This window comes from Myxocyprinus asiaticus, chromosome 17 (genome assembly GCF_019703515.2).
Source record: "Myxocyprinus asiaticus isolate MX2 ecotype Aquarium Trade chromosome 17, UBuf_Myxa_2, whole genome shotgun sequence".
Taxonomy (NCBI): Eukaryota; Metazoa; Chordata; class Actinopteri; order Cypriniformes; family Catostomidae; genus Myxocyprinus; species Myxocyprinus asiaticus.
In genome coordinates, this window is record NC_059360.1 from 49,045,001 (window position 1) to 49,068,708 (window position 23,708).

General features: G+C 39.1%; 1 protein-coding gene across 1 annotated transcript in view; it reads left to right on the top strand.

Annotated features, from left to right (window-relative positions):
- Window positions 1–23,708, top strand: part of LOC127455157 (ryanodine receptor 3-like) — a 201,482-nt gene that overhangs the window by 45,179 nt on the left and 132,595 nt on the right. The window contains exons 10-22 of the mRNA XM_051722783.1: window positions 2,609–2,683; window positions 2,795–2,951; window positions 6,410–6,574; window positions 6,868–6,989; window positions 11,102–11,282; window positions 12,942–13,077; window positions 15,292–15,387; window positions 16,782–16,900; window positions 18,880–19,013; window positions 19,245–19,486; window positions 20,004–20,196; window positions 22,339–22,555; window positions 22,843–22,947. Of these exons, the coding sequence (XP_051578743.1) occupies window positions 2,609–2,683; window positions 2,795–2,951; window positions 6,410–6,574; window positions 6,868–6,989; window positions 11,102–11,282; window positions 12,942–13,077; window positions 15,292–15,387; window positions 16,782–16,900; window positions 18,880–19,013; window positions 19,245–19,486; window positions 20,004–20,196; window positions 22,339–22,555; window positions 22,843–22,947 (1,942 nt within the window). The remainder of the gene's footprint in view (window positions 1–2,608; window positions 2,684–2,794; window positions 2,952–6,409; window positions 6,575–6,867; window positions 6,990–11,101; window positions 11,283–12,941; window positions 13,078–15,291; window positions 15,388–16,781; window positions 16,901–18,879; window positions 19,014–19,244; window positions 19,487–20,003; window positions 20,197–22,338; window positions 22,556–22,842; window positions 22,948–23,708) is intronic.

A 23,708-nucleotide genomic window follows, 5' to 3' on the forward strand; every position in this document is an offset into this window, starting at 1 on the left:
TAAATCAATCAGCTTACAGTATACTGTGACATTAATCTGTAAAATCATTGTTAAAACTGGAAAACAACATACAAGCTCTTTAAAGGAAGTATAAAGACTTACTCTTACTGATCAATGTTCATCATTTTACACTCAAAACTATAATACCTCTCACAGTGGGTGGTTATTTAAGCCATGAGCATATTGAGATTGTGCCTTACAGTGATTTTACCATGGTGGAGATGTTTTGTTTGACACTGTTCCTTTTATCATGATAAAATAAATTAGAGACTTGAGCTTTCAAGCTACATCCACCAAACTTGGCACAGAGTCAGATTGTTCTGACTCGTGTTGCTTTGAGTTTTCTAACTGATTAGACTTACAGTTTTCCCATAACAGATGATCAAAAATCCCCAAAATCCTTAAGACTCACATTGACGGAATATTTGTGAATTTAAACTCCCAATTGTCAGACCAATTAAATGCAAACACAGGACCTTTAAGCTATTATCTTTTCATCCAACCATCCATCCATCCATCCAACCATCCTTCTGTCCATCTGACAGACCATGCATCCGTCTATCCAACCGACCATCCACCCATCATTCCATTCATCCATCTGACCAAACGACCATTCATCCAAACATCCACCTATCCATCCATTCAGCCAGTCCGTCTGACAGACCGACCAGTCCGACTGACCATCCATCCATTCATCCATCCGACCATCCACCCATTCATCCAAACCTCCAACCCATCCATTCAACCAGTTCGTCCGACCGACCATCCGACCGACCATCCATCCATCCGACCTAACGTACATCTGACTGACCAGCCATCCATCCATCCATCCATCTGACCAAACAAAACCAACTGACTACCCGACCATCCGACCATCAACCCATACATCCGACCATTCACCAATCCATCTGACCATCCATCCATCCGACCAAACAAATCCATCCATCCATCCAAAACAACCATCCATCCATCCAAACCGAACATCCATCCGTCCGTCTGTCCGACCGACCTAACGTACATCTGACCAACCGACCATCCATTCACCCATTCATCAGACCATCCATCCGACCAAACAAAACCAACCGACTACCCGACCATCCGACCATCCATCCGACCAAACAAATCCATCCATCCAGCCATCCAAACCGACCATCCGTCCATCTGTCCGACCGACCGACCTAATGTACATCTGACTGACCGACCATCCATCCACCCATTCATCCGACCATCCATCTAACCAAACAAAACCAAGTGACTACCCGACCATCCACCCATTCATCCGACCATCCATCTGACCAAACAAAACCAACTGACTACCTGTCCATCCGACCATTCATCCGACCATCTACCAATCCATCCGACCATCCAAACCAACCATCCATTCATCCATCCGTCCGTCCATCTCCGACCATCCAACCGACCATCCATCCAACAATTCATCCATTCGTCCACCTGACCGTCCGTCCAAAACTATTTTCTTGACAAACTTTTCCTATCTAGTTTTGTTTATTGCTTTAATAAAATGGCGACAACATCCATACTATGATCCATGCTGAAAAAAAAACAGCTTAAACCAGCCTAAGCTGGTTTGCTGGTCTTAGCTGGTTGAAGTTACTTTAGCTGGTCTCCATGCTTGTCCCAAGCCCCTCTAAAACCATCACATTATACCAGCCTGATCAGTTTGGTGACTAAGATCTGTAAACCATCTTAGACCATATGGTTTAAGATGGATTTTTCAGCAGGAATAAAAAAGACACCAATTTTCAATAATTAAATGTATTAATAATAGTTTGGTAATGGCTTTGAGAAACCTACTGTATTAAAAATGCATTTCGGGGGCCTGGGTAGCTCGGTGGTAAAGACGCTGGCTACCACCTGTGGAGGGTCTCCTAAGCAACCAGATTGGCCCTGTTGCTAGGGAGGGTAGGGTCACATAGGGTAACCTCCTCATGATCGCTATAATGTGGTTTGCTCTCGGTGGGGCGCGTGGTGAGTTGTGCGTGGATGCCACGGTGGATGGCATGAAGCCTCCACACATACTGTATCTCCCTGGTAAAGCGCTCAACAAGCCACGTGATTAGATGTGCGGATTGACGGTCTCAGACGCGGAGGCAACTGAGATTTGTCCTCCGCCACCCGGATTGAGGCGAGTCACTACGCCACCATGAGGACTTTGCCCAATTCCCTATGCGCTCTTTCCAAATTGAGAGAAAAAGCGGAAAATGAGCGTTCACATTTGACAAGTTTATCAGCTATTTTACATCGGCTTCAAACATGGCTCGTCCAATCAGGTTTTAGAGTTGGGACCATCTGTTTTAGGCAACATTCACACTAATAAGTTTTCATTCAAAAACTCATTCTTTTCTCTACATTCACTTCTCATATCCACTCTAGATCAGCTGTTTCCTCCGCAGAAAATGGAGCGAAAATGCTCTCCATTACTGCACACTTTATAAAACGAATAGATTAGAAAACTGAAACTGAAAATAGATTAGTATAGATTTGGCATTATAATTTTGGTTATCCTAATATTTTATGTTGATGTTTTGGAATACACAGTGTATTTGGACATTTGTGGTTATGTAATTCTGTTGTCATTGTTTTACAGGATAGTGAACTATGAGACTGGTAAAGCTGGAACTAAAGCTCGATCTCTCTGGAGACTGGAACCGTTACGGATCAGGTGAATGCCACATCACTCATTGAACCCAGAAACTCATTCATTTTTTGACTGTATATACCCAGAACACATTCAGGGCTGTATGATATCATGCATGCTGTTGTGTGTGTGCAGTTGGTGTGGAAGTCACATCCGCTGGGGCCAACCCTTTCGTCTGCGTCACCTGACCACTGGTCACTACCTGGCGCTGTCCGAAGACAGAGGAGTCATGCTGCAGGAGAGAGAGAGATCGGACACCACGTCCACTGCATTCTGCTTCAGAGCTTCAAAGGTGTCAAACATCTCACCACCATCTTGTGTACTTTACAGGCTGCTGATAACTCAGGATTTACAGTGCATCCGGAAAGTATTCACAGCGCTTCACTTTTTCCACATTTTGTTATGTTACAGCCTTATTCCAATATACATTCCAATACACCCCATAATGACAACGTGAAAGAAGTTTGTTTGAAATCTTTGCAAATTTATTAAAAATAAAAAATGAAAGAAATCACATGTTCATAAGTATTCACAGCCTTTGCTCAATACTTTGTTGAAGCACCTTTGGCACCAATTACAGCCTCAGCCTCTTTTTGAGTATGATGCTGCAAGCTTGGCACACCTATTTTTGGGCAGTTTCTCCCATTCTTCTTTGCAGGACCTCTCAAGCTCCATCAGGTTGGATGGGGAGTGTCGGTGCACAGCCATTTTCAGATCTCTCCAGAGATGTTCAATCGGGTTCAAGTGTGGGCTCTGGCTGGGCCACTCAAGGACATTCACAGAGTTGTCCCGGTGCCACTCCTTTGTTATCTTGGCTGTGTGCTTAGGGTCGTTGTCCTGTTGGAAGATGAACCTTCGCCCCAGTCTGAGGTCCAGAGCACTCTGGAGCAGGTTTTCATCAAGGATGTCTCTGTACATTGCTGCATTCATCTTTCCCTCGATCCTGACTAGTGTCCCAGTTCCTGCCGCTGAAAAACATCCCCACAGCATGATGCTGCCACCACCATGCTTCACTGTAGGGATGGTATTGGCCAGGTGATGAGCGGTGCCTGGTTTCCTCCAGACATGACGCTTGCCGTTCATGCCAAAGAGTTCAATCTTTGTTTCTCATGGTCTGAGAGTCATTCAGGTGCCTTTTGGCAAACTCCAGGCGGGCTGTCATGTGCCTTTTACATAGGAGTGGCTTCCGTCTGGCCACTCTACCATACAGGCCTGATTGGTGGAGTGCTGCAGAGATGGTTGTTCTTCTGGAAGGTTCTCCTCTCTCCACAGAGAAATGCTGGAGCTCTGTCAGAGTGACCATCGGGTTCTTGGTCACCTCCCTGACTAAGGCCCTTCTCCCCCGATCGCTCAGTTTGGCCAGACGGCCAGCTCTAGGAAGAGTCCTGGTGGTTCCAAACTTCTTCCATTTATGGATGATGGAGGCCACTGTGCTCATTGGGACCTTCAATGCTGCAGAAATATTTCTGTATCCTTCCCCAGATCTGCACCTCGATACAATCCCGTCTCGGAGGTCTACAGACAATTCCTTGGACTTCATGGCTTGGTTTGTGCTCTGACATGCACTGTTAACTGTGGGACCTTATATAGACAGGTGTGTGCCTTTCCAAATCATGTCCAATCAACTGAATTTACCACAGGTGGACTCCAATCAAGTTGTAGAAACATCTCAAGGATGATCAGTGGAAACAGGATGCACCTGAGCTCAATTTTGAGTGTCATGGCAAAGGCTGTGAATACTTATGTACATGTGATTTTTTTCGTTTTTTATTTTTAATAAATTTGCAAAGATTTCAAACAAACGTCTTTCACGTTGTCATTATGGGGTATTGTTTGTAGAATTTTGAGGAAAATAATGAATTTAATCCATTTTGGAATAAGGCTGTAACATAACAAAATGTGGAAAAAGTGAAGCGCTGTGAATACTCTCCGGATGCACTGTACAATACTGTATATAAACAGTGAAGATCATGCAAAAACAGCGACTGATAACAGTGTTTGATTTTGACTGATCAGATCTGCTGTGGCTTTCAATGAATGTGTGATGATTATGATTGATCAATTGCAACATTCACTGCATAGCATGTTGCTAATCAGTCACACCTCGCACACATTTAATTTGTCATGCAGTTCTTCCTCTGATTCTTTAGCTGAATTCTGTAAGCTTCAGTCAGGAAAATAACGAAAATATTTTAATTATGATTCACCAGATTTGCCTCTGGATATTCTTTACCGTCTCTGTGTGTTTGTCTAATGAATGCTGCTCATGTAATTATGAATCATTTTTCATAAAAAGGGTTATTTGCTCCTTCACTGGTAATATCTTGGTCTATCAGCAAATTTCCCTGCTAGATCAGATCAGACTCAACAGCAGATACTTTACATAATCACATGATTGATTTAAAGTAAACCCGGACATCAAACATTCTTCATATTCTCAGTTCAAGTAAATGGTGTGCAAGGAGGAAGCGGGAGTCAGTGAGTTCCAACACAAAAGGTACTTATTTTTTTAACACAAAACTTGCTTTTTCAGCACGTCACTCTTTAAACATGCACACAAGTCTCTCTGGGCATGTGGTAGCGCTCTCTCCCTCACTGGTGTCTGGCTAACTCTTAAATCCATCTCCAACTCTCACTGCAATGACAAACAGCTGTTAGATACAATCATTGCCAGGTGATGATCCTTATCGTTCTCATCTCCTGATCTCGCTCTCCATTCACAAACCGGCGCTCAACCACGCCCCCACCGCCACAAGCATGATGATGTATTACTGTATGTAACATTAAGTATGATGAGTACTGTGTAAACTATTCTGATGCAAAAATATTATGCATACAGCACAGTATATGTGTTTATGATACACATCATACTAATAATGACCAGGTCTAACTGAAGTTTAAAAAAATAATCATAGTGCTTATATTTCTATAATGAAATGGGAATATAGTGTAGAATGTGTATATTACAGACTGCATCATTCGTGCATATATTGTTATTGCTCAAGACTTTTGGGGTTATTCCATGTCAATAAACCAAATTTCAGAATGATGCATGAAATGAAATCCAAACAGTAGATATACAGTAGGTATTGCACTGTAGAGACACTTTTGTCGCCTATTTTTAATAATAGGACTCGGAAATCGAGATTTTGACGTTATTGTTTTAATGTAAATAAATAAAAGTATTTTTCTAGTTTTTACATTATTTGTACTTCAGATCTTTGTTTTGTTGGACAAGAAAACACTAGCTTTATACAATGTGATCCACATCTGGTTTTTGACCATTTCCATTTTTTAAATTTACACATGGAGCTACACTGAGAGTTATAGACACTCTAACTTTGGAAAAACAACACAAGAAAGTGTTTTTTCCCATTTTTGGATTCACACCATTGGCATATAATGCAACAATAAGTGCTGAAGTCAACTGATTTTAGTAATAGATCTACCGATCTCTGTATAAAAATAAAATAATGATGCTGACACCTTTCTAAGGATATTTATTTGACCTGTAGTTTTGCTCCACAATCATAGGCGGAAATTGTCATTTTGACCCCAATCTACAAAATAATGGATTACTCTGTAAATATTGATTCATGGCATTTAATATTCTGATTTTCATCATCATTTATGTTTTTTGATCACCAGTAAAAAATTCTGAGTTGATACAGAATGATCCTTTTGTATTTGTTCTGTAGATTTGCTGTTTTCTCATATGGGACATCAACACGTTTATTTGTGTTTTTTCAGGAAAAGTTGGAATGCACTGTGAAGCGTGATGTGGAGGGGATGGGTGTAGCAGAAATCAAATATGGAGACTCTCAGTGTTTCGTGATGCATGTGGCAACGGGACTGTGGCTGTCTTATCAAGCGCCAGACGTCAAATCGGCTCGACTGGGACCTCTCAAACGACGAGTGAGTCACTCCAGATTGTTTCTATTGTTTAATTTTCGGACTCTATTAATGTTATGCAATGTTATGACATCATTTTGTACGGAAATAAATATTTTTAGGTTTGCATTTCCATGTATGTTCCATCTCAGTAAGCTGCATGAATATGCTGCATGCTACGTTATGTCTCAGAAAACCCCAAAAACAACATGGAAAGAAAAACTATTTGTGTGAGAATTATGTGGGAAATCATTTATTAGGTTTATCAAGACACACAAGGGCAACTTGAGCTTCTGTTATCGTTCTCTCTTGTTCAGGCGTGTCTTCATTCAGAGGGACACATGGATGACGGTTTGACGTTACAACGTTGTCAACATGAAGAGTCACGAGCTGCTCGAATCATCCGCAACACCACACGACTCTTCAGTTGCTTCATCAGGTATCATACGTCCATCTGACTACAGCTGTAACAGTTTGATGGGTTGAATTAAGTTAAACACAGTTAAGTCTCATGTTGATTTGAAATCATCTGTGCAAGTGTTGTTTAATAATTTTCACCAATTTTCCTGCCAGATGGTGCTGTAAATTAGTCTACAACACACACACATGCAGACACACACTGTTATGAGGTTATTTTTAGCGCTCACATGCGTCTTGTTCTGCGTGAATAATCAGAGTTTGTGTTCCGGATGACCTCACGTGCAGAAGCCATTTTCAGGAAATATGTTTCATATTGTTACATCAGTGATGCAGTTTTGGCTCTGAATTGAACGAGCAGAACACTGTGTTTTTCTGGACGACTCGTCATTACTGTCACAGTTCTCATGAGATATTTCAGGCGATGTTAGTGTATGTTGCTGGTTACTATAGTTACACCTCTCAGCTCTGTTAGTCTTGAATTTGCTGTAGACTTTCTCACTAAATTCTTATGTAAGTGGATGTTCTCACTGTTTTACATAGCGGTTGACTGATTACGTGCTTTTCAGTGGCAGATTTAATGCTGATACATAAAAAAATGACAATAAGCATCATTAAAAAAAAAACAAATCATCAAAGTAGCCCATATGACTGGTGCACTATATTCCAAGTCTTTTGCAGTCATGCGATATCTTTGTGTGAGGGACAGATCCAAATTACATTATCCACTGAAAATCTTGCTTGAAAAGCTCTAAAATCGTATTCACACCATATTCACGCCAGTTTTGATGTCAAAAATGTCCAACACTATTGGTTCTGAAATGTCTCATTTCCAATCTGAATTGATGTTTGTCATACCGTATATCAGCCTGGCTGATTTCAGAATATGACTATTTTTTTTTTAGACCTTTTTAAAAGTGCAGAATGGGGTTTGATTCTCACATGAAATGAATAGGCTACCTTAAAATAGATAATTATCGAGCTAAATGAATAAATGTAAATGTAAACCTCTGAATTCTGGGTTTAACTCTTCTATGGTATTCGGTCATTTTTGACCGAGACACATTTTCCTCATTTAATAAAAATGGTTTCTTTATCTGAGCAGCACAAGACTTAGTGACTTTTCCTCCATTTGCCATCTGAAAATACAAAAATAATATGTGCTTGATTCGATAAGTCTAAGTGGTTGTATAAAAAAAACAATCTTTGGTATTTGCGACCTTTGGCTTTTGACCATTGAAAATTAATGGGAAGGACAAAAAAAAAAAAGCATTTTGTTTTTTATCTGTCAAATACAACCAATAAATCAGCCACAATGCAGAAAAAAACAGACAGAAATTACAGGGTGAGACTCTAAAACATCCTCAGTGCACACACACACACACACACACACACACACACACACACATGTTGGTGCAGCTATCATTATGAGGACTCTCCATATACATTATGATTTTTATACTGTACAAACTATAGATTCTATCCCCTAACCCTAACCCTACCCCTAAACCTAACCCTCACAAAAACCTTTCTGCATTTTTACATTTTCAAAGAAAACATAATTTAATATGTTATTTCCCTTGTGAGGACCATCCAAAAGGTCCTCACAACCAGAAATGTCCTCACAGAACAGGTTGATTCTCAATATTTGGTCCTCACAAGTATAGCAAAACCTGTCCTCACACACACACACACACACACACACACACACACACAAATAAACTGGTGAGACTATAACACAGAGCTTTTTTACATAAAAAAAATAAATAAATAATCAGTCATAATGCTAAACACACACACTCAGAAATGAAGATTTGAGATGATAACACACTCAAAATGCAAAACACACACACTCGCACATGCACAAACACACACTCACGCACACACACACACACACAAATTAACTGGTGAGACTATAACACAGAGCTTTTTTACATAAAAAAATAATCAGTCATAATGCTAAACACACACACTCAGAAATGAAGGGGTTAGACGATAACATACTCACAATGCAGAACACACACACACACACTTGCACATGCACAAACACACACTCACACACACACTCACAATGCAGAACACACACACACACACACACTTGCACATGCACAAACACACACACACACTCTCACACACACTCACAATGCAGAACACACACACAGACACACACAAACACACACACACATTTGCAAAATAAATTTTTATTATAGAAAGTTTGAAATTGTAAAATGTTTACTCTGATTCTTTGTTTTATACTCTAATTGAATCTGCAGAATTTTTCAGTTCATTTCTGTTTGTTGATGTTCATGTTCTTGACATTATTATGCATTTACTTTGAGTTATTACATTTTATGTTTGAAATAAATTATTGATTGAAAAATGCTTATTCTGTGTCATTGTAACACCATGGTCAGGTTTGATTGCAAGCATAATGACATTAACTGCAAAAACTGACACTTCAAATCAATTTAAAATGCTAAACTTTGACAAATAATAGTTTGATTAATGTCTAAATATATATCCAAATGCAGTATCTTGTGATAAAATATACAATTAGGTTAAAACAAGTCATCAGACTACACAGTATGTGTCTACAGTCATCTACTGGCCGTTACTGGCATGACATGGTGTTCAAGTCATTTTAAGCCCTATTCGGATGGCAATTGTTTCTCAGGGTGACGTCTGTAAAAGTACATTTTCATGGCTCCTCTGTGATAAATCTCATGCGTTCAGTTGACAATGAAATCACGGGGGGCGTATGAGACTTTTTGTCGGTCACATGATTGCAGTTGCACTTGTTATATGGAAAATTCATCAATCCACAAACTTTGTCCTCTGTATTTGCGATTAAATGTGTTTGGAATTATGTTAAAGTGGAAATAAAAATTTTAAAGCATGAGGGAACTGTGCTGCAAAGTGCTGCGGACATTTACAGTGCACATTTTCACATGCGGAGCATGCCACAATTCTTGCGAAGAGCAATTAAACAAATCTTATTTGCAGCCAAATAAATCTGTCAATGGTGGTACACTTTTCATCACCCACATCACCTCAGTTGCGCAGGTTGTACGCTCTCTCCTAATCGCACGCAAGGAGATATAGAAGCCGCACATATCAAGGACAGTAAAGATAGTTAAAATGAAATTTGGTAAAAATGGTTTTCTTATGTTTATCTATCAAAATGACGGACAACATTTGGAATTATCTGTCGGTGTTTAAAAAGTGGATGTGGAAATTAAACCTTTTAAATAAGATAAACATTAACCCGGCAACTTTTCTGCGACTACTCGACCCGTATAAACGAGTAGTCACGCAAGCCCTATGTATAAATGCATTTAGTAAATGTTTCTACATTAAAATGTGATATATTACAATTTTATTACTTTGCTGCCATAATAAATGATCTGGCTCTCGTTTTTCCCTTCTACTTAAGAGTTCCCACTCACTGTGGTGGAGCGGCGACATCATTTTATTATTGTGATTTATTATTTCATACATTTCTGTTACACAGTCCTCCAACTTTCACAACTTTCCATGACCGCCAGAGCTTATCCCACGCACAGCGTAAACGTACGGCACTTAGCAGTGGTCAAAAAGGATTTCCAAAATGACTTTTGGATTATAAACTCAGAGATGTGGATTTGGACTGTTATTAAATGACCACACGACCTTGGTGTCAAAAAACAGTAGGTCATTTGGCCAGGAATTCTCTCGTGGGAGAAAAACACCGACATTTCGGATTCAGACGGCAATAAAATCATTGACTACCCCCTATAAATGCTGGAATTATCTCATGTCCCCATGTTAAATAATTGCCATCTGCATAGGGCTTTATTTAGGTTTTGTTCACCAGATGGCAGCAATCTGCCTCCAATTTATGTCACATTCTCAGTCAAAATAGCATACCATCCCACCCCCACACATTATTTTATTGTTCGTACTTCAGGGAAGAGGAAATGGTATCATTATCATCATCATCATAAAAAAGGGTTACACATCTGACCCTTCCGGTCAAAAATGACCGCAAATACCAAAGGGGTGGTGCCCATTTTCAATACCATAGGAGGGTTAAGATTCTCTGTTGTTTGACAGTCAGATTTCATTTCATTCATTTCTTTGATGTTGTTTTGACAGAGAACTGGACCGTTTGAGTGGTACGAACCGTGTGTGCGTGCTTCTGCCCATCGAAGAGGTTCTTCAGACGCTCAATGATCTCATCACGTACTTCAGACTGCCCGAAGCCGAGCTGGAACATGAGAAGAAACAGATCAAACTGCGTTCACTAATGAACCGTCAGAATCTCTTCAAACAGGAGGTGAGCTGATGAGGGACGTTGGAGAAGTCAAATCAGTATTTTCTATTCTCAGTTTTAAGGCAATTTAAGTAAGTGCTCTTTTCAGGAGAAGCAGAGAACTGCTGGATGTGGCCAGGCCTGTATTTTAAAGAGGCAATCAATGGATTTTGTTTTACATGCTGCGTTTTAGAGTGTTGAAGTTCAGCTGTCAGCACTTTGGCTTGTTATCAGAGCTTCGTTGTTACACAGCCAGGTCTGAATTGCATCTATCAATAATGGGATGATAGTTTTCTCTTTGATTGTATGAAACTGTGGTCTGTCCTCGAAGCTGAAATATGAAAAAAGACAGCCATTTCTTTGTTGTTTACGTGTCAATTAGGGATGCACCGATATGAAAATGTTTACAGATTTTACGAAAAAAACCATAGGCCGATACCAGTATTTTGCCACCTGATTTTGTCATCAGATCACTGTGCTGACCACAGCATAGTTACTAAACAATCAGCATGCATTCAGCATGTTAACCCTCAGAACAGTTCGAAATGCACCTTATTTTCGGAGACCTGAAGTGGGCTTCAAGCCACAGTATCTCACACCCACTGTGAAATTTGGTGGAGGATCGGTGATGATCTGGGTGTGCTACAGCAAGGCTGGAATCGGACAGATTCGTCTTTGTGAAGGATGCATGAATCAAGCCACGTACAAGGTTATCCTGGAAGAAAACTTGCTTCCTTCTGCTCTGGCAATGTTCCCCAACTCTGAAGATTGGTTTTTCCAGCAGGACAATGCTCCATGCCACACAGCCAGGTCAATCAAGGTGAGGATGGAGGAGCACCGGATCAAGACCCTGTCATGTCCAGCCCAATCTCCAGACCTGAACCCCATTGAAAACCTCTGGAATGTGATCAACAGGAAGATGGATGGACACAAGCCATCAGACAAAGCCGAGCTGCTTGAGTTTTTGCGCCAGGAGTGGCATAAAGTCACCCAACAGCAATGTGAAAGACTGGTAGAGAGCATGCCAAGACGCATTAATCCTGTGATTGAAAATCAGGGTTATTCCACCAAATATTGATTTCTGAACTCTTCCTAAGTTAAAACCTGAACTTGTTTTCTTTGCATTATTCGAGGTCTGAAACCACTGCATCTTTTGTGTCATTTTCTGCAAATAAATGCTCTAAATGACAATATTTTTATTTGGAATTTGGGAGAAATGTTGTCAGTACTTTATAGAATAAAACAAAAATGTTAATTTTACTCAAACACATACCTATAAATAGTAAATCCAGAGAAACTGATGTGTTGACTGCAGTGGTGTCTTCAATTTTTCCAGAGCTGTATTTTGCTGGTGCAACCTGCCCTTGGAAAACATCAAATAAACGATCAGAGCCGGACGCAGTGAACACACTGTTTTTGTTCTTTGGTCTAGTGGTTTCTCGTTGAATGGCGTATGCATATTATACGTTGATGGATATTTGGAGGTTAAATGAAGCATTGTGCACAGTTTATGAAAAGTATGACTTGGTGTTTGCATTATAATCTTCCGGTCAAAATTATCAGATGAATTGGTTCATTTTGTAAACTGATTTTGGTTTTGCTAGTTAGCAAACATTGTTTTATACTGGTAATTGTAATAATAAAGGTTCTCTCTCTGTGTATGTGTGTGTGTGTGTGTGTCAGGGGATGCTGTCTCTGGTGTCTTACTGCATCGATCGGTTGAGTGTTTATAACAGTGCGGCTCATTTCAGTGAGTGTGCGGGTGAAGAGGCCAGTGCGGCGTGGAAAGACATTCTCAACCTGCTCTACGAGCTGCTGGGTAACAAACACAACCACAAAACACCAGAACCAGATTCACACCATTTAAACATGTGAAATCACAACTATTGATCTCATTGCTCAGAAGGAAATGTCTTACTGTCTATACACAGTAAATTAAAATGTGCTTCTGAATTCTGCCTTAAAAATGCAAAGCGTGAAACTACTGTAAATATGATCATTCTCTCATCGTTAAACTCACTCTTGTATGACTTTCTGGTAACACTTTCTATGAAGCCCATATTTATAATGCATTAGTAATGTATCATAATACAGCTTATAATAAATTATAACAACAGTTATAATACATTATAGTTATACTTTAGAGTATAATGCATTATAACACAAGTAACATTCAATGTTAAAGCAGCAGAAGTTAATAAAGTTAATGATATAAGTGCTGTATAATGTAAATTGGCTTTATGACGTGATCATATTATAAGTGCTTTAAGTAAAGTTGCATAAGCGATATCATCTTATAAACAGCCATAACATAAACTTATAACATACATTAACATTACAAGTCAAACTTATATAATGAAAGTTATTTATCAATAAGATGCACAAACATTAAAGTTTATTGAATAGAGTTCAGTATAGAATCAGTTATTCTTGGGTGTGTTTACATGTGTGATCAACAAACATATTTAGAGTTTCTGATATATTCTGATATAAGTGTTTTTCATAATATCTCAAAATGTACATTTGAATGTGTGTTAGTTTGTATTTTGTGCATGTTAATGTTTATAACGTCCAGCATGACTTATAATGTCTTATAACCACTTAAAAATATCTTATGGATGTTTATAAGACATACAAATATATATAACACATTATAACTTCCAGCATGACTTATAATGTCTTATAACCACTTAGAAATATCTTATGGATGTTTATAAGAAGACATACAAATATATATAACACATTATAACTTCCAGCATGACTTATAATGTCTTATAACCACTTAGAAATATCTTATGGATGTTTATAAGAAGACATACAAATATATATAACACATTATAACTTCCAGCATGACTTATAATGTCTTATAACCACTTAGAAATATCTTATGGATGTTTATAAGAAGACAGTGCTTTTGTCACTTAATTGTGGTTACTATTATTTATGAGATGTTATAACATATTATAAGGTGTATTATGAGACATTACTAATGCATTATAATACCTTTACAATGCATTATAAATATGGGCTTCAGAGAAAGTGATACTGACTTTCTTTCTTCTGAGGAACACAATCAATGATATTTTGATGGAGATATGAGGTGTTTTTGTGGGGTCCAACACGTTCAAGCTCCAAAAAGGCTATAAGGTCATCATAAAGGTAATCCATACACTCGAGTGGTTTAATCCATGTCTTCTGAAGCGATATGATCAGTTTAGGTGAGAAACAGACTAAAATGCAACTCCTTTTTCATTATAAATCTTGACATCTGCAGTCTCTTTGGCACGATCATGATTTGAAGCTCGATCACACTTCCTCACACTTGATGCATTCACTGTACATGCTTCAGAAGACATGGATTAAACCACTGGAGTCGTATGGATTACATTTATGATGCCCTTATGAAAGTTGAAAATTTTGGACCCCATTGACTTGCATTGTATAGACAAAATCACCTCATAATATCCTTCCAAAAATATTTTGAGTGAACTATTTCTTTAACAAAAACAGGTTAATGTCTGACACGACGCTAAACTCAACATGTATTCTCCTTTAAATGATGGATCGTCCCTCTCGCAGGATGTTGTCCTTCATGCAGTGTTTGTAAAGGGTGACTGCCACTCGCCAGGGAACCAATTTAATGTCATATTCACGTCTCAAGTCCTATCTTTCTCCACAAACACACACACTTTCTTCAGCTGAGTCTTAACTGAATTTCTTCTGTGTTCTCCGTCCTTGGTTTCCATCTGTCAGGTGACCCCATCCGTTTGGTTAAAACATCTCGTCTTCTGTCAGCTCTGCTCGTGTGTCGAGACCTCATTTAAAGATGCTGTAATTATTATGCATGACAGCAGCTCTGTGTTTTTTCTTAAGGAGATGCTGCTCTGTCCTTGAAGCAGGTGACATTTAGAAAGATGCAAAGTCGTGTTTAGCATATTTTAGGTGTGATAATGAAGTTTAGGGAGGTTTCAGGAAGAGCAGACAAATGACATCAGTCCCTCTATGACCTTGTGACCTCTTCCTGTCTTTATAGCCGCTCTCATCAGAGGAAACAGGAATAACTGTACACAGTTCTCACAGAATCTGGATTGGCTGGTCAGTAAACTGGAGAGACTGGAGTCTTCTTCAGGTAGGACAGTTTTATTCAGGATAAAATGTCTGAATGTACTTTTTTGTGCGGTTAATGTATTTCACCTTAACCTCCGAGATTTTCCATTTCCCTTTTTGATTTGTGCTAGTAGCACCTAATAAACAAGCAAACAAAAAAAAACAAAAAAATTTCAAGAGCAAATAGTTTTCCTAAAGATTGATGTCCTCATATGTGGACAGCGGGATTAAGTTGCGAAATTAAATAATACCAAACTATAGAAAGTTAGATTTTTTTAATCAAATAGTTTATGATGTTTCCAGGAGTGTTGATTATTCATGTTTCTGAGACATCATAAATTAGCATAATTAATTCTGATTCAAAGTAATGTCCAGCATCATCCAATCACTGTCAACCATGTTAAAATAAAATGATACATTATAAATTCTGAATCTATGTACTGATTATCATTGTCTCATGTCTGTCAAACATGTTGAGTGATCCAAACATCATCTGCAGCCTGAAACTGAACTTTTGATCAGATTTTAGGAGTGAATGCACTTAACTGCATAGAGAGCTATAGGATGCTCCCTTGCTCCCTATTTAGTGAATGACTTAACCTCCAGTGTGCTGTCTGTCTGCACTGGTCTCAGAACAGTTTGAAATGCACCTTATTTTCATCCTAACTCCATATAAAGCCTCTGAAAGACACATTTTTCAGCTTTTGTATGAACTCATTTATTCTCAATGTGAAAATATACAGTAAATATAGGAATGCATTTATTAATGTTAATGAACAGTGATAACAAAATAAAAGATAACAAAATGTATATTAAAATGAAGCGAAATGACCCACAGATGTGTTCATGTTGAAAGTTATTTAAAAAAACGAACATGTTTTTTTTTTCTTCTTTTGAGGAAATGTGGTACCAGTGTCCACATATGTGGACATCATGTTTATCAGCATGCTGATGCACAAAAAATGAACAGATTTTTTAAAGTGGCATATCAAATGAAACGAGAGACTCTCCTCTTTACAATCAAACAGGTTTCAATGAAAAAACTTGAAGTGATTTCTTACCAGAGGCACTTTTGTTGGCGCTGTGTGCGTAGAAGCGCTTCACAAAAATCAACATCATTTTATTGTGTCACGTGACTCGGTGCGGCAGAAGTTTCACCCTTAAATGACAGTCTAGAGTCTTGTGAACAGTATTCAGTCAGTTTTTATTTATTTAAATTATGCATTGCATATAAAGAAGCCAAAATACAACGTCCCCGCATGTGGACACGGGGTCACACGAGGTTAAACAGCCTAGTCAATGCATTATAAAGATTTTCTGTGTGAATTATGACAAATATTGTTGTAAATGTTTATTGATATAAGCTCAAAGTCGTTGCTGTGAGATTGATAGTAATGTAATGTATTTGTGTCTCAGGGATCTTGGAGGTTCTTCACTGTATTCTGATTGAGAGTCCTGAAGCTCTGAACGTCATCCAGAGAGGACACATAAAGACCATCATCTCGCTGCTCTATAAACACGGACGCAACCACAAGGTCAGTCTGACAGACCCAAACATCTGGCTTTTAACCTTTTTGACTCCAAAGGCCCTCCTGTTGTACTTTGAAGTTTTTTTTATTTTCAGACTTTATCAGCAGAAATTCGGAGGGTTAATACAGAAGGGATAATGAACAGTCAGTAGACTATTATCACAAAATAAACCCCAACAGGGTGATGAGGACACTGATGCGACTTTATTTTGCGGTAATGACCGGCTGATTGTACATTATCATGCTTATTACACAGCTTATTACCAAATAAATAAATAAATGGTCATGAAATATTGATTTGTGTTGACATTTTGTTATTATGTTAGAAGAGAGTCTCCAGAGTGTTTATTTAATGAAAATGACCATCTGACTCATTATCCGGCTTATTACAACACTTATTGCCAAATAAATAAAATAAAAAATGGACTTGACATATTGATTTGAATTGAAATTCTTTTTTTAGCTTAAAGAGGTCGCATATTTATATGAGAAGTAGGAAAGATGACTCACAATACCCGAATGACCGATATGGTCCGATATCACTTTATCCCCAGACGTGCGGTTGTTATTCAAACCGCGAGAAGGACTTGTTGACCAATCAGAATGGAGCACTCCAGAGAGCCGTGAAATAATTAAAAATAATTCATAGTGATTTTGTGATTCTAGAAGTTTCAAGAACTGTATATTTCTAGAAATACGCTGTCAGATGTTGTAACTTGATTTTTTAGCTGTTTTTTTTAGTTTGTTTGTTTTTTGAGTGTGTGCATGTTTTTATTTATTTCGCATTTTTACAATGATTATAGCAATTTAGATTATTGTTGTAAAGCTTATATTAATTTTAAACCATCTTGAGGCCCCATTGGAAGTTTGGGCCCCGGCCCCTTGGTTGAGAACCACTGATCTATATAATTGAGAAATCAAGATATCAAGACAAATCAAGAAATATCAAGGGGGTCTGGGTATCTCAGCGAGTATTGACGCTGACTACCCCTGCAGTCGCGAGTTTGAATCCAGGGCGTGCTGAGTGACTCCAGCCAGGTCTCCTAAGCAACCAAATTGGCCCGGTTGCTAGGGAGGGTAGAGTCACATGGGGTAACCTCCTCGTGGTCGCTATAATGTGGTTCTCGCTCTCGGTGGGGCGTGTGGTAAGTTGTGCATGGATGCCGCGGATAATAGCGTGAAGCCTCCACATGCGCTATGTCTCCGCGGTAACACGCTCAACAAGCCACATGATAAAATGTGCAGATTGAGGATTGACGGTCTCAGACGCAGAGGCAACTGAGATTCGTCCTCCGCCACCCGGATTGAGGCGAGTCACTACGCCACCACGAGGATTTAGAGCGCATTGGGAATTGGGCTTTCCAAATATTACCATATACCACTATATTCATATATCGTGATATTTACATGGAGTCATCAGAGGTATTTCAAAGTAGACCATTGCTATTATTACCAAAATAAAAATCGCCATAACACATGATAGTTTTTTGCAAGTAGTAGAGCTCATGTAATGTGATGGATAGAGACAGTAATAAATCATAATCTGATTAATTCTGACGTCTTAATAACTGTTATTTCTACAGTTGTGAAAAAGGCTCCTGTGGAGTATTTGATGTTATTACAGAGAGTAAACTCATGGTCACAATGGAGAAATTATACCAGTGAGAAAATAATTCATCACTTAAATATGCTGTAAAGCTCACAGTTTTATAAGAAGCTCCGGGCTTAGTCGCACGAAACCCTTTAAGTTGAGAAAACTCTTAATTAACTTGTAAGTGTATTTGCCATTTGTCGTTGTTTTTATTTTGGTTTCCTAATGTCATAATTCTCCAAAGTATGCAGCAATGGAGAGGATTTTCGAAACTTTGCCGGAAAACCCATTCTAGTGTAGATGAGAGACATAAACATAGCGACATCAGCCTGTTTTCAAACAGAAACGTATCGGAGAAGACGTGACCTATGGAAGTGTGTTTATCTGTGTTCAGATCCTGGACGTTCTCTGCTCTCTCTGTGTGTGTAACGGAGTCGCTGTCAGAGCCAATCAGAATCTGATCTGTGATCACCTGCTGCCCAAACGAGACCTGCTCCTGCAAACACGATTGGTCAACGACGTACAAAGGTGAGACAAATTATTGTTTTGTGAGTTTTATGTGTATTGTCTCCTTATTTCATTTAATTACTCTCAACCTCGATATTATAGATTGAATTAAACTCAACCCTGAGCTCAGACTTGCTTTCAAATGACATTTTCAGTTGCACAATATTGCATTTAAGTATTTAGTTGATCGTGTCATTGATCATTAACGAAACTGCCTGAGATTTATTGATCTTGTCTTGTATTTGTTCGCAGCATGCGGCCCAATATCTTCGTAGGCGTCAGTGAAGGTTCAGCCCAGTACAGGAAGTGGTACTTTGAGCTGGTGATCGATCAGGTGGATCATTTCATGACGGGCGAGCCGTCACACCTGCGGGTGGGCTGGGCATCCACTAAAGGTTACGCCCCTTACCCGGGCGGAGGAGAGGGGTGGGGGGGCAACGGGGTCGGTGATGATCTCTACTCCTACGGCTTTGATGGACTCCACCTGTGGTCAGGTACATCGTGAGCCGATAATATCGCAAACAAACCTACCTGCTGATTTGCTGTCTACAGAGGCAGCTATCTTCTTAGGCAGCATCGTAACTGAAATGGAACCACATAAATGGGTTGGGTCAGGTCAGATCAGGTTCGATTTAGGTTTAGGGGTTGGGTAAGGAATTTGGAAATCTTAACACAGGCATAACAAATGGCGTTCTTCACATGAAGCGCACAAGAGACTCATATCACGACTCAAAAGAATTATGTTTGACACATATTGGGTAAATTATGGATACTTTTTATTACTGAATGAAATATAAGCTTATTAATGGTCAACATTTCTTTTAGCTTGTTCACCATCTTATATGATTTTTTAGTTTTTAGTTTGTCACAATGCATTCTGGGAATTTGGCCTATGTAGGCATTCGCTATGTTTTTGAACAGAGCTTGTGTAGACAAAAGCATCATTGTTTTGGTTTTAGATAATTATCGTATTTACTCTGATAACAGCTTACACATGTGTTTATTGGTTAGGACGGATTCCACGGACCGTTGCGTCAGTCAAGCAGCACATGTTAATGTCTGATGATGTGGTCAGCTGTTGTATGGATCTGAACGCTCCCAGTATCTCCTTCAGGATCAATGGACAGCCCGTGCAGGGAATGTTCGAGAACTTCAACATCGATGGGCTGTTTTTCCCCGTGGTCAGCTTCTCCGCTGGGGTCAAGTACGACAAAACTAAACTGATTGAAATGGAGTTTCATTCATGACATAAAATCTTTGAAAGAGCGGTTTTGATTTAGACACTTACTGTAGCAGCAAGTAAACTTGGATGGAAATTCAGTCGTTTTTGTAATAGAAGATCCAATCCTCATAAAAGTATGTGAACCCTTTGGGATTAGCAGGTTTTCTGCATTAATTGGTCATAAAATGTGATCTCGTCACAAGTATAGACAAACACAATGTGCTTAAACTAACAGCACACAAACAATTATAATCTTTCATGTCTTTATTGAACACATCCCATGAACCCATAGTGAAATTGCTGCTATAGCAGCAATAACCTCAACCAAGTGTTTCTGGTATCTGCGGATTAGACCTGCACAACGTTCAGAAGGAATTTGGGACCATTCTTCCTTACAGAACTGCTGGGCCTGGGTAACTCAGCAAGTAAAGACGCTGACTATCACACCTGGAGTCGCGAGTTTGAATCCAGGGCGTGCTGAGTGACTCCAGCCAGGTCTCCTAAGCAACCAAATTGGCCCGGTTGCTAGTGAGGGTAGAGCCACATGGGGTAACCTCCTCGTGGTCGCTATAATGTGGTTCTCGCTCTCGGTGGGGCGTGTGATAAGTTGTGCGTGGATGCTGCGGATAATAGCGTGAAGCCTCCACAAGCACTACGTCTCCGCGGTAACGTGCTCAACAAGCCACATGATAAGATGTGCAGATTGACGATCTCAGACGCGGAGGCAACTAAGATTCGTCCTCCACCACCCGGATTGAGGCGTGTCACTACGCCACCACGAGGACTTAGAGCGCATTGGGAATTGGGCATTCCAAATTGGGGAGAAAAAAAAAAAGAGATGTTAACCAGTTCCAATGATTCCTTCAAGTCTTTATCTGTCACTATAGGGTTCTTGTTTACCTCATTGAGCATTCTGCGGTGTGCCCTTTGAGTCATATTGGCTGGACGGCCACTTCTAGAGAGAGTACCTACAGTACTAAATCATCTCCATTTATGGACAATCTTTGAGATAACATTGTAGCCTTTTCCAACTTTATGCAAAGCAACATTTCTTGGTTGTAGGTCTGAAATCTTTTTTGCAAGGCTTGGTCCATGTCAGCAGATGCTTCTTGTGAATAGAAAACTCAAAATGAGTGCTTTTTATAAGTCAAAGAAGCTCTAGCACACACCTCCAATCTCGTTTCATTAACTGGATGCCAGGTTTGCCAACTCCTGACTCAAATTAGCTTTTGTTGATGTCATTAGCCTAGGGGTTCACATACTTTTTAAACCTACACTGTGAATGATATGTTCAATATGTAAAAGTACAATTCAGTAATTTGTGTGTTATTAGTTAAAACAGATTGTGTTTGTTCATTAATGTAACTGACCAGGTTTTAAGACAAATTTATACATAAATGCCAGTAATTACACTTTACACTTGTAAATATATTGCTCTCTGCAGGTTTACAAATTATTCAGATTATGAGAATTATTAATAATTGTCAGACTCACACAGAAACTACCTTCAGAATTCAAACACCCATTAAGGCGTGGTCACGTTTACAGTTGGCTAAATAATGCCATCTCAATGGGAATCCACACTCGTGCGATGGACTTATGGTGGCAAATCATTTCCCCTCGCAGATGTTTGACAGGCGAATTTGTCACGTTGACCAATAGGAAGTTGCTTGGTTTGGTAGTGACCTGTGTGGGCGGAGCTTCGTACACAGCTATACTGAATATTCACAATGAAAAGGTATAATTTTAGCAGCGAGCTTCTTTTTAACTTCACTCTTCCAAAGTGTAAAGCATTAAAACGAGGCTGTTTGGCAATTCGTTTTTTTGCTGGTTTCACATGCACTCAACATCCGTGTGCCATGCAAAGGTAAATGTGACAGCACCTGTATTCACATTAAACAAAGTTTAATTAATTTCACTGTTTCCCTCTTAATTACCCCTGAAAATATTGATTATATGGAAAAGTCTGGGCCTAAATATCGTGTCTTAAAATAGATAAACGCAGAGTTTAATTCTGTGTGTTGCTACATGTTGTTTATTTTAAAACAAGCAAATTGCTCTTAAATTAAGTAGATTAAATGCACTAAATGCTCCTTTTCACGTTTTCTTCTCACCTCGTCTCAGGGTGCGTTTCCTGTTAGGTGGTCGTCATGGAGATTTTAAGTTCCTGCCTCCGTCGGGTTACGCGCCGTGTTATGAAGCTCTGCTGCCGAAGGAGAAGATGCGAGTCGAGCCGGTGAAAGAGTACAAGAGAGACGCCGATGGAGTGAGAGACTTACTGGGCAACACACACTTCACCTCACAGGCATCGTTCATACCCAAACCTGTGGACACATCACAGGTACACACACTGAAACGAGAATGATTTGAAACCTTGATCTAGACACTGAACCTTTGGACAAAATGTAAAAGAATGTATTAGTAATAAACAAGGGCGTAGGTTTGGCTTGAACATTGGGGGGTTACAGTGTGAAGAATTGACATGTTTCCATTGGTCATGGTATAAATATTGGGGGGGTTATACTTGCTTGTTTTTATTTTTTGGTGGGGGGGTTACCTCCCCCATCCTCCCTTGAATCTACGCCCCTGGTAATAAACAATGAAGAGAATAAGAATGCATTGTTTCAGATCGTCATGCCTCCTCATCTGGAGAAGGTTCGAGATCGTTTGGCTGAAAACATCCATGAGCTGTGGGGCGTGAACAAGATCGAGCTGGGCTGGTCGTACGGGAAGGTAACAACCCTGTTTCGATGAAATCATATGAAATATATTTACTCATCCTGATACAGAATAAAGTAGTCTTAATGTAGAATATAGTTTGTTGAGTACATCAATTTTGCTTTCTCTTTTATAATTTGCTCTTCAATTAAATCAGCGGGTAAGTTATTTTTAAAGATCATCCGGTGTCTGTCATCAGTGTGTTTATTTCGCTGTAGAAATATCCATCATGTTCATACAGTATGATTCATCATTGATGTTTTGAAATGTGATTGATTTACTTAGAAATAAGGGGCCCGACAGGAACACAAACACACTGGCCAACTTTAATAACTTTTTCAAAGTTGATCAAATCATTTCTTTTACTCTTTTGAACACAAATGTGTTTTGATTCTTCGAACCATTGTTATATGCATATAGAAGCGTTGTGGGCCCTTTAAGAAACAGAAAATCAAATCCACAGTTGAAAGATTAAAAGATATGTGTGCATCTTTTAATGGTCATCATTTCTGTCAGTTTTGATTTCTTTATTTCATCTGTCATTTTCCTTGTCTGTCAAATCTTTTAATGATCAGGAGTTTTACTCTTTTTTTCCCCGATGCTGCCTACAGTTCATATTTAAATGACTGTATTTATGAGTTATTAGCGAACATTAATGCCACTACAATTTCAGAATTACCAGTGGATTTTCTTTAAGCCTGTAAAGCCTGACATATGAAAGTTTTTTTTTTTTTGTGTATTTTTTTTTTTTTTTGACAATAAACAGTTTTTAGTAA